This window comes from Thamnophis sirtalis, unplaced genomic scaffold (genome assembly GCF_051295495.1).
Source record: "Thamnophis sirtalis isolate CommonGarterSnake01/CBP01778 unplaced genomic scaffold, rThaSir2_p1.2 scaffold_4, whole genome shotgun sequence".
Taxonomy (NCBI): domain Eukaryota; kingdom Metazoa; phylum Chordata; class Lepidosauria; order Squamata; family Natricidae; genus Thamnophis; species Thamnophis sirtalis.
The window spans coordinates 4,857,142-4,869,184 of NW_028261384.1; the positions used below are offsets into that span (position 1 = coordinate 4,857,142).

The window sequence follows — 12,043 nt, forward strand, 5'->3', positions numbered from 1 at the left end:
CAATTGGCGTATCAGTAGAAAATTATTATCCAGCGGAACATTAACAGAATATTGTGATCAAGTAGTAGAACATCAGTAGAATATTATGATCAACTGTAGAACATCACTACAAACCTTACAATCAAATGGAATATCAGTCTAAAATTACTGTCAAGTGGGAAATCAATAGAATATTGTGAAGAATAAAACATCAGTTGAACAATATGATCAAGAAGAACATGTAGAAAATTATGATCAAGTGGAACATCAATAGAACATTATTATCAAGTAGAACGTCAGTAAAATGTTATGGTCAGGGACAACATCAGTAGGAAATTATGCTCATGTGAAACATTAACAGAACATTATAACCAAGTAGAACATCACTAGAACATTATAAGTGGAACATTAGTAGTAAATTGCTGATCAAGTGGAAATTCAATAGGACATTGGGATCAAGTAGAACATGAGTAGAACATTATGATCAAGGGGATCATCTGTAGTACCTTACGATCAAGTGGAACATCAATAGAACACTGTGATTAAGTAGTAAAACATCAGTAGAACATTAAAGTTAAGTAGAATTTTGTGATCAGGTAGAACACCATTAGAAAACTGTGATTACGTGGAATATCAATAGAACATTACAATGAAGTGGAACATCAGTACAGGTAGTCCTCGACTTATGGCCATAATTGAGCTCAAAGTTTCCAATGCTAAGCAAGATAGTTGTTAAGTGAGTTTTCCCCATTCTACGACCTTTTCTTGCAGGAAGTGAAAACTCACTTAACAACTTTCTCAGTTAGCAAGAGAAGTTTTGGGTTCCATCGGGGGGGTCATAAGTTGAGGACTACCTGTAGCCCTGTCTTCTGTGAATTAATTCAATCCCTTTCAAAGCCTTGGATGTGAGCAGTCACCATCCCTTCTTATAATTTAGTTTTCTAACTCCCAACACTGGAACATACAGGTAGTCCTTGACTTACAACCACAAGTCTTAAAAGCCATAAATTGTGAAGTTTAAATGGGCCACTATGTAGCCACACCAATTTTACAACATGTACAGGGTGGTCATTAAATCAATCCGATGGTTGTCAAGAGAATGCTACAGTCGTTAAGTGAGTGATATGCTCATAAAATAAACCCAGTCTTTTTGCTATAAAACAGAGATAAATATTGATTTCCAACAAAACCATCATAAATCGCAAGCATGTGACTGTGGGATGCTGAAAACGTTCATAAAGCAGGCTGGTTGCCAAGAGCCCAAAATGCAGCCACGTGACCAGGAGGGTGGAGGTCAAAATTTTGAATCTGGGTTCAAAGTAGCTTTTTCAGGATCTATTGTAGTTTCAGACGGTCTCAAAGTGACTGGTTGTAAGTCAAGAACTTGAAACTCTGACGTCTTCAAGGGTCTTGATTCAGAAAGTGTCACTGGATTTGAGATCAAGGAATCCATTTTACATAGGATCATATCACCATCCCACCAAATATGAAAATTGAATATCTGCACGCTGCTAATGTCAATCTCCTTGTAAAACTAGCCAAGAAACATGTTTACTTCCTTGGCACCTACTACTGTAGAAGATATGTCTGGGGTTAGATTTCTTCTAGTTTAAAAATACTTTTAACAGTCTTCTTTTAGTTGTGAAGCTAAATGTTCTTTTAAAAAAAACAAAGGACACTATTACGGATTGTCCTCATTTGTTTAATGACCGTTCAAATTTACAACAGCATTGAAAAAAAAAGACTCCTGACCATTTTTTTCACAGTAACAACCATTGTTCCCTCCCTGTGGTCACGGGATCAGAATTTGGCCGCTTGGCAACTGCCTCATAATTATGACGGTCGCCGTTTCCCAGGATCACACGATCTGCTTTGGAGATCTTCTGACAAGCGAAGTCAACGAGAGATTCCCTTAACAACTGTGTTACTAACCTAACAACTACAGGAATTCACTTAACAACTGTGGCGAGAAAGGTCATAAAATGGGGGGAGAAAATTCACTTGACAAACATTTTGCGTGGCAACATAAATTTTGGGATCAATTGAAGTCATAAGTCGAGGACTGCCTATGTGTTGTAAATAGAAAAGTCGGAGAATTTTTCTGCGTCCTGCTTTTGTTGAATGGACTGCTGATCTGAGATTATTTCCTTATACCTTCTTTTCCAGTGTTTCTCCATCTTGATAACTTGAAGACAGGCGGAGTTACACCTACTCGCCTTTGACGATTACTAGCACACAACTGAAGGTCGTGCCAAGTCGTGTGGTCTTGAGCCCATTGTGTTACACAACGGAGGATCTATAGACACTCACCTTTGACAATTACCAACACAGAACTATAGCTTTGTCCTGCCAAATTGTCTGGTCTTGAGCCTATTGTGCTACACAGTGGAGGATCTATGGCTACTCACCTTTGACGGTTACCAACACAGAACTATAGGTTTGTCCTGCCAAACTGTCTGGTCTTGAGCCCATCGTGCTACACAGTGGAGGATCTACGGCTACTCACCTTTGGTGGTTACTGTCTCAGACCTGTAAGATTTGTCCTGCCAAACTGTCTGGTGTTGAGCTCATTGTGCTACACAGTGGAGGATCTACGGCTACTCACCTTTGACAGTTACCAACACAGAACTGTAGGTCTGACCCGCCAAATTTGAAGCTGTGCAGGTGTAGAGGCCATTATCGACCTGTTTGCAGAAGAGGATCTTCAAGACAAAATTCTCTTGCTCGTCCTCGTAAATTATGTGTCTCCGGCTCTCCAGGATCACCTCTCCATCCTTCTTCCAAACCGTCTCCGGTTTTGGTTCTCCGGTTACGTAGCAACTCATTTTGGCATGCTTGCCCTCAGTGACAGTGAAACTCCGGGTGGTGACCCGATAATATGAACCTCCATCGCCTCGGAGTCCCTTGGAGGTCAAGCTAGCAGCCCGTTCGTAATCCAAGGACAAGCTCAATCCGAGTTTGGACCGTCCTTCGGTGGAGATCAAGGTGTCTACGTTGGGCAAATCGCTCTTCCGGATTTCTTCTCGCCTTTTCTGCATGTGGGACAACAACGGAGATGTCTTGCTACCAATGTCATCTATACTGTGTCTGGTGCTGCCTGGGCTGTACGAATCTGGGAGATCTACCAGCAACGCAGCGGCCGCGCTGGAGGATCCTAAAGGATTCTCTGCACGGCAAGTGTAGGTTCCGCTATCTCCCAAACGAGTACTTTGGATCTTCAGGGCGTTCTTCTCACCCTGGGTTTCAATCCGGATCCGGTTGGAGTCAGATGATTTGCCCAGATGCTTCCCGTCCTTCTCCCAATTGATGGCGAGGGGAGGGCTACCTTGGACAATGCACTTGAACATGGCATCTTCACCCATGATCACTCGGATGGATGTGGGCTTCTGGATGAAGTAGGGGGCCGATTCCGTCACGGTGGTCTGCTCGCCTACTTTGATGCTGACGGCGGCAAAGGCTTCCCCAATGGTGTTCTTGGCCCGGCAGATGTACTGACCGCTGTCCTCCAAGCTCAAGTTGTAGATGGTGAGACGATAAAGGTCATCGTCTTCTACCATCTTGAAGCGTCCTCCTGTCTGGATGGGGAGTTTGTCCTTCTCCCAGCTCACCAGCGGGATGGGGTTGCCAATGATCTGGCAGCTCAGGGTGGCATCTTTGCCCATAGAGACCACGAAGGCTTTGGGCCTCGTCAAGAACCTCGGGACGCCACTGTAGGAAATGTAATCCATCTTGATGGCCTACAAGAAGGAGAACCACAACAAGCATGAGGAGCAAGAAAATGAATTTTGCAAGAAAATAAATTTTGTGGACACTAATGGCCTAATGGTACAGGTGGCCCTTGACTTACGACCATTTGAGGAGTGACTGTTTGAAATTACAACAGCATGGGGAAAAGTGATTTATGAGCTGTCCTTGCACTTATGACTTCAGTATGTTCCCTTGGTCATTAAACGCATGTTTGTAAGTCGAGGAGAACCTGTACAACATTATGATCAAGTAGAATATTATGATTAAGTAGAACACCAAGGTCCATTTTATCTCTACAACTAGGATCTGGAGTCATTCTTTTCCTAGCTTGGAGACAACACAAGTAGTCCTCGACTTACAACAGTTTGTTAAATGACCATTCGAAGTTACAACAGCATTGAAAAAAGTGACTTACAACTGGTCCTTGTGCTCACGAGCATCACAACATCCCCACAGTGATACGATCAAAATTTCAGTGCTTAGCAACTGACTGGTATTTATGACAGTTGTAGCATCCCAGGGTCACGTGATCACCATTTGCAACCTTCCAATAAGCAGTCCGTGCGGGGAAAGTCAGACTCGCTTAATGACTGCAAGATGCATTTAATAGCATCAGCAATTTGCTGAAGAACCATGATATAAGAGGTCATAAAAGCAGATGTAACTCACTTAACAACCACTTTGGTCCCAACTGTGGTTGTAAATCACGAACTACCTGTAATCAGCAGGGGTCACAGGAAGCCTTTGGGTACAATAAACATGGATACTATACACATCTCTATGGGCAGATAGTTCTCAACTTATGACCAATTGCTTAGTGGCCTCTCAAAGTTATGTCAGATTTCCCTGGCAGTTCTTATGACTCAGTTCTGAAGTTCTGACAGTTATCATGACTTTGGGCTCTTATTCATCTGGACATTTCTGGTCATTTCCATCGTTTTATAATCACATGACCATGTTTCACCATAATCCACTTAGTGACCGCTGCAGAAAAGGTCATAAGATGGGTCAATCATGTGGATGACCTGATTTACAATCGTCATGACTTACTGTCACGATGGGCGGGCTCTACTTCAGTCATAACACAAGGACTATCTGCAATTCAGCTCAGGAAAACCAAGAAAGCTTTGGGGGGGGGGGGAAGCCACTTTATTTAGCTACAGCTACAGGAGTTGGAAATAGGTTATAAATAGGAAGCTAAAAGAATTATTCTGCATGTTGCCTCTTGTTGAAAGGACTGCTAATTTTAGGTTAATTCCTTCCATCTTCCATTCCAATGTTTCTCGCACTTGGCAACGGGTAGACTCCAACTCCCAGAATTCCCCAGCCAGGAAAGCCAGCTGAAGAATGGAGAGAGAGATATTAGGTAGGTAGTTAGGTAGTTAGGTAGTTAGGTAGTTAGGTAGTTAGGTAGGTAGGTAGGTAGGTAGGTAGGTAGGTAGGTAGGTAGGTATACCAGGGGTGGGTTTCTCGCCCCGTTCCAACCGGTTCGGTTGGAACGGGGGCGGGGGCGTCCTCGTGCACGCGCGCAGTGCACGCATGCGTACTAGCGCCTGTGCGATGCTCCAGCTGCTCCTGGAGGATCGCGCAGGCGCTGTATGCGTTCTGCGCATGCGTGGAAGCGCAGAACTCGTCAAAACTGGGTAAGAAACGCGGGTGGGCGGGTGGATCCTTCGGCGTTCCCGGAAGTTACTTACTTCCGGGTTCGCCGACCAACCAGTTCGCGGGGACCACCGCGAACCGCCTGAAACCCACCCCTGGTAAGTACGTACGTACATACATACATACATGCATACATATTGAAATGGAGATGATGACGGAGATGGAGGTAAAGGAAGGAAGGAAGGAAGGAAGGAAGGAAGGAAGGAAGGAAGGAAGGAAGGAAGGAAGGAAGGAAGGAAGGAAGGAAGGAAGGAAGGAAGGAAGGAAGGAAGGAAGGTCGGTCAGTAGTCAGGGCTTTCCAGAGATGGAGTCAAAAAAGTCAAGATGGCTACCATCCCTATCGCCCTCATCGTTGTACTCCAGAGCTCCATTCTATTTTCAACATGGGTTCAACAGCCCCATCCAAATTTCTCTCCCCCGTCTGCTAACGGGTTGTTTTGCAAAGGGCGTGCCCTGTGCTACTTCCTACAATGCTGATAAGTTGGTGCCAGCTGTCTTCTCCTCCTTACAAAACCCCCACCCTCCTTCACGGTTCTCCCCGGGGCGGCGGCGGGGTGGGGGGGGGAGGCACTGCATTTCATACCATCCAACCCATATGGTGTTTCCACCTGTCTGCAAACTTCAAACCCGCTTCCCACCAGTGACAATTCTGGCCTGGATTCCTTTACTAAACTTACAATTCTTGCCTTACTTTTTGAGCCAAATCCAGATTTAAGCCAGGTTTAGCCACACTGGATTAAAAAGTCAATGGCCACCAAGGTCAAAATCTGCAAGATGGTGGACATTGCATAGGCCATGGACATTTAACGCCAGGCCTGCCGTCTTGCAGATTTTGACTGCCTATTTCAGTGGTGAATGGTTCCTTTTTTCCTAATCTTTCTTAAGCACGTTATTCACTTAGCGGCTACAGTAATTCACTTAACAACCCTGGCAAAAAAAAAGGGGCATAAAATCAGTTGCTCTTCACCTCTGATACTTTTTAGGTAAATAAATAATGATGGGAGTTAGGAATTCAGTACAGGTAGCTCCAGACTTAGGACCACAATTGAGCCCCAAATTTTGGTTGCGAGACATTTGTTAAATGAATTTTGCCCTGCTTTATGACCTTCCTTGCCACAGTTGTTAAGTGAATGACATGGTTATTAAGTGAATCTGGCTTCCCCATTGACTTTGCTTGTCAGAAGGTCACAAAAGGGGATCACGTGACCCTGGGACACTACAACGGTCATATATATGAGACAGTTGCTAAGCATCTGAATTTTGATCACTTGACCATGGGAATGCCAACAATCATAAGTCACTTTTTTCAGTGCCGCCGTAACTTTGAACAGTCACTAAACAAACTGTTGCAAATCAAGGACTACTTGCACAGGTAGTCCTCGATTTACAACCATTCGTTTACAATTGGTCCTCTTACGTACAACAGTTGCAGCACCCCAGAGTCATGTGACCACCATTTGCAACCTTCCCTGGTGGCTTCTGACAAGCAGAGCCAATGGGGATAGCCAGATTCACTTAACAGCCACACGATTCACTTAGCGACTTCAATGATTCATTTAACAACTACGGCAAAAGAACATTTTAAAATCAAGCGCTATTCAACTGTTAACAAGTAACAACTGCCTTCATTAGCAATGAAACTTCTGGTCTCAACCTTGGTCGTAAAGCAAGGACTGCCTGTAGGGATTCAGGAAAAGCGGTCAGCTCCGCTTTTTGTAAGCCGCCCTGAGTCCCCTCAGGGAAAAGGGCGGCCTATAAATTATAATAAATACGAATACGAAATACGAAATACGATGATAGTCTCGTTTTAATTTTAGTGAAAAATTTTCCCTTGCTAAAACAAAATGGAATGTTTGAAAATCCTACAAGCACAAAATTATTTGTCTTGCAAACTGTCATAGCTTTCCTCAGAACCATCCAACCACTTGGAGAAGAGGGTATCTCTGAGCATATAAAGAGTATTTTTCCTCAAGGGATAAGCAACAAGGAGAAGCAACTAGCGTTTTGCCACGCAAAAACGCCACAAGCACCACACAAAACAAAATAGCGATAGTCATACAACTTAGTTGTGCGGCCCTCGACGCACAACAGTTCAAACTTACAACAGCAATGAAAAAATGGCTTATGGCCGTCCTTCAGTTGCATCTTCTGTAGCCTCCCCATGTTCATGTGATCAAAATTCAGCCGCTTGGCAACTGACTCATATTTATGACCGTCGAAATGTCCCGGGGTCCCATGACACCTTTTGCGACCTTCTGAGGAGCAAAGTCAAGGGGGAAGCAAGATTCACTTAACAACCATGATACATTTAACAATTGCGGGGATTTGCTTAACAACTGTGCCCCCCCCCAAAAAGAGTCACAAAATGGGATAAAGCTCACTTAATGACTGCCTTACTTAGCAACGTACATTTTTGCCTCTGTTGTGGTGGGGGACAACTGCACTCAATAAAAAATTACTTTTTAAAAAAATAATGCAGTCTTAGCTTACGGGTCTGCGTTCCGTAAACATAATACAGAGATTATTCACACCTAAGGAGTGCCAATCTTTCTTAGCCTAATATGCCAAACCACAACTGAGACCAGAATTTCCACCACTAAGGAAGGTGGTTGTTAAGTGAGTCGCGTGCCTGCTTTTACAACCCTTTTAACCCCTTTTGTTTAAGTAAATCACTGTTAAGTGAATCATGCAGCCGTTAAGTGAATCCAGCTTCCCCCATTGACTTGGGTTTGGCTGGAAATGTAGCAAATAGCGATCTTGTGACCCGGGCACGATGCCAGTAGCCAAGCACCCGAATTTTAATCACATGACTATGGGGATACTGCCAACGGTCATAAATGCGAGGACCAGTTATAAGTCCCTTGTTACGGTGCTGCTGTAAATCTGGTTACTAACAAATGGCTGTAAGTCGAGGATGATGGATATTCAAGTAATCGTTTTTTAATGTGTAAAAAAAATATATCAAGATCTCCAGGTAAACAGCCCTTATATCCAACAAATTTAAAACCATGATGATTACATACTACCAAATATTATAGGGCCACCCAGGAAGCTTCTGCAGGGCCCTCTAGATTAAGTCCACCCTCAAAACCCCCAACAGTCAGAGTGACTTTGTTCGAATCCCACCCTTCCCCTCTCTCAGCCTGTCCTACCTCGCAGGGTTCTACTGTAACCAGCGCATAATAAAAAGTGAAGCTGTGCCAACTCTCTTCCCAATAGGAAAGTCAAATCTACATTTAGCAGAGCTAAGTCCTCGACTTGCGACCACAGCGGAGTCCAATCCAGGCGAAACATTAAATGGATTCTGCCTCATTTTACGACCTTTCCCCCCAAAGTTAAGTGAATCTCTGCTGTTGATAAGTTAGTTACACGGTTGTTAAGTGAATCTGGGCTCCCCACTGATTTTGCTGGTCAGAAGGTCACAAAAGCAGATCCCAGGGCATGTCATAAGGACATGTCAGTGTCCTTATTCAAGAATCTGAATTTTGATCATGGGGAGGTGAAATGGTTGTAACTTTGAACGGTCGCTAAACGAACAGTTGTAAGTCGAGGACTGCCAGCAAGTATATTTTTTAGAAAAAAATAACTCTCCCATTTGCTTGGACAGTGTCAAAGGAATAATCTCAGTTTGCAATCAAATCTTACAAACCAGATTCCACGCAACACGATGTTCTCTTCGGCTAAATCAGGTGGTTTTGAGGGGTTTTTTTTTTTTAAGGCATGATTTTTTCCTATTGATCCCCAGGCTGTATATAACGGGCAAGCACCACTCAGCCCCTTCATTCCAGCCAGGCCTGATCACTGACCGATGGCTCTTAAAATAGCCTCAGCTGTCCAGCTCTATCTTTTTTGCAAAGCTCCCCTGGAGAAATTCAAGCTGAGAACTGGAGGCAGGAGAGTAAGCAGGGGAGATTTAATACTTAGAATTGCTCACATGCTGAAATCTGGATTTTCAACCGACGCAGAATTTTTGCAAGACGCTTCCTTATTTAGGAAGAAAAAGCCAACCCCCACCCCCCCCAAAAAAAATCAATGCCATATTCCCAATCCTGTGCGATTCGAAGAGAGCATTTTCCTCCTTAAACAACCCCCGCCCCCCAATGAAATCCAAGTTATTTTACTTTTAAACCGACATTTAAAAAATCCTGCCTGGGTTCAATTGGCCTCTCCCAGGAAAAAAGGGGGGGGAAAAACAAACCTGCTTTCCAGGTTCGGCCTGTGATTTGTCTGAAATGGTATAGGGTTGGGGGGGGGGTAGGGTGGAGAGAGGGGTTTGGACTAGAAGACCTCCAAAATCCTTTCCAACTCTTTTATTGATATCCTGCTGAGGCTGAAAATCAAAATTGAAATTTTTTGACTTTCAACCTGACAAACCGACATGGAAATGGGTAGGGAGAAGGGGTGGGGGAAACTAGGGTTAGGGTTAGGCCACCATTCTCTGGTCTGTCCTGTCCAGAGTGAAACCGAAGGACCTTACCTGGGGTCTTTATTTTCAAGCCTCTTTAATTGGGACGATGGACAGGTTCTTGGCACTTTCAGTAACCATCCAGAAGACGGTGGAGAGGAGGCTAGGAGGGTTCAGGGCACCCCTTTTTCCCCCCCCTCCCAACCCCCCCCAGGAGGAAGAAAACAGAAACCCCAGTGAGGCTGGGGATGTGCAGAAGGCAAGCCCCCAGACTCGCTGCGAGGACCCCTGGCTTTAGCCTGAGATCCAGCTCCTCCCTTGAACTCCTTCAACCAGTCATGTTGGGTTGCTGACGTGATCCCCTCCCGGCTGCCCATCTCCAAAATAGTCCTAGTTGTCAGTTGGTAGGCAGATTAAATTTCACCTCTCTTGCGGTGCCTCAAAAGGACGGGCTGCGGTGAGGAGTGGGTGCTGCTGATCCGACCCTCGGTGGGCGTTGCTAGTATTAGTGTGGGACAAGATTGCTGGAGACTAAACCTTACGAAGAACGATTGCGGGAACTCTCTAGTCTAAAGAGGAGGAGGAGGAGAACGACGTGATGACATCTTCCAATATTTGAGGTGCTGCCACGGAGAAGAGGGGGACAGCCCGTCTTCCTTGAAGGCAGGACAAGAAGCAACGGATGAAAGATTATCAAAGAAAGATCCAACATAGAATTACAGAGAAATTTCCTTGCAATGAGAACAATCAATCAACGCAACGGATTGCCTTCAAAAGTTGTGTGTGCTCCAACACTGGAGGTTTTCAAGAGAACCATTTGCCCGGAATTGAAGGGCGGGGGTTGGACTAGATGAACTCCAAGGTCCCTTCCAATTCTGTTATTCTATGACGCTATTATCCAAAGCACTTGGAAGACAGGACAAGAAGCAATGGATGGAAATTTATCAAGGAGAGAAGCAACCTAGAACTAAGAAGGAACTTCCGGACAGTGAGAATTAACCAGTGGAACGTTTTGCCTCCCAGAAGTTATGGATGCTGCAACTTTGAGATGAGATTGGAAAGCCACCAGTCTGAAATAGTATAAGGAATCCCTGCCTGAGCAGGGAGGTTGGACTAGATGACCTCCAAGGCCCCTTCCAACTCTTGTTATTCTGTGATTCTGGTAACAAGGACACCGTGAAGTTAGGAAGGTTAAAAGGTCCAGAAAAATCTGCTTGCTTGCACAAGTTGTTCTGCCTTGCTTGTATGATGTGTGCAAAGAGACAGGTGGAGATTTTTCATGATTGACAGGGCCAGAAGAGACCTGAGTGGCAAATGCCAGAAAACCTTCTTTCTCCCTTGTGGGTTTTAAAACTGTTTTCCGTGGAACCAAGATGATCTCATAAATATTAGGGGAAAACACTAACTCTAGAGAGTAAGAAAAAAAAAACCTGCAATGACCGCTTCTAGTGGCTAGATCCCAGGTTAAAATTTAATAACAAATGAAAATTAAAGTCCTAATTTTAAAAAAAATAAAATTAAAATTAGACTTCTAGGAAGCCCCCCCCCCTTCCCCAGATTAAAATATTCTTTATTCTTAACATTCAAAGAGGCAGAATACTTCCTCAAAGGAGAACCAGAGAAAAGATGTTCTTAAAGGCAGAAAGCAAACCCCCCTGGTCTTCCTGCGTAGTGAAACATCCTCCAGCAGGAGCCTTTAGAGATGGATATTTTGTGCCCATTAAGAAATCCCAGCCAACCCCGTTCACAAACAAAACATCTTCAGCTCCAACTGATGGGATTAAAAAGAACAGGACGTGACTTTTAGGACATGATAGGAGTAACCCATCACCACTGAAACAGTAAAAGACACAAGCTCCATAGATTGCACGACCCCCCTGGAGCATCTCAAACACAAAACCCTAGAAACCTATAAAGATCCAGCCACTCATTCAAGTATTTTGTCAGCTGTCCCAGAACTGCAGGCTGTTGTTGGTTCTTCTCAGAAATAAACCTTTTCTCTTAAGCAACCAGCCAGCCTCCACTTTATTTCCGGCGACTTCATCCCGGCTGAGAACCCGACAAGATTTTTTCTTTCCTACAGACTCATCCCCTCTATCATTGTAGCACCAAGGAACCCATTTTTCTTTCCTGGCTTATAAAATTAATCCTCTTTATATCTTGTCTGTGGCGTAGTTTATACTCACGTGGTTTGTGGCATAATGTATACCTCTTCGGCCACATGAATGCCGTGGCATGAAAGAAGATAAA

The 12,043-nt window shown here is 44.2% G+C and overlaps 1 protein-coding gene across 1 annotated transcript in view; it reads right to left on the reverse strand.

Annotated features, from left to right (window-relative positions):
• Positions 1–10,018, reverse strand: part of OBSCN (obscurin, cytoskeletal calmodulin and titin-interacting RhoGEF) — a 243,002-nt gene extending 232,984 nt beyond the window's left edge. The window contains exons 1-2 of the mRNA XM_087712229.1: positions 9,866–10,018; positions 2,585–3,716 (exon numbers count right to left, since the gene is read on the reverse strand). Of these exons, the coding sequence (XP_087568355.1) occupies positions 2,585–3,707 (1,123 nt within the window). The 5' untranslated portion in view covers positions 3,708–3,716; positions 9,866–10,018. The remainder of the gene's footprint in view (positions 1–2,584; positions 3,717–9,865) is intronic.
• Between the last annotated feature and the right edge of the window lie 2,025 nt (positions 10,019–12,043).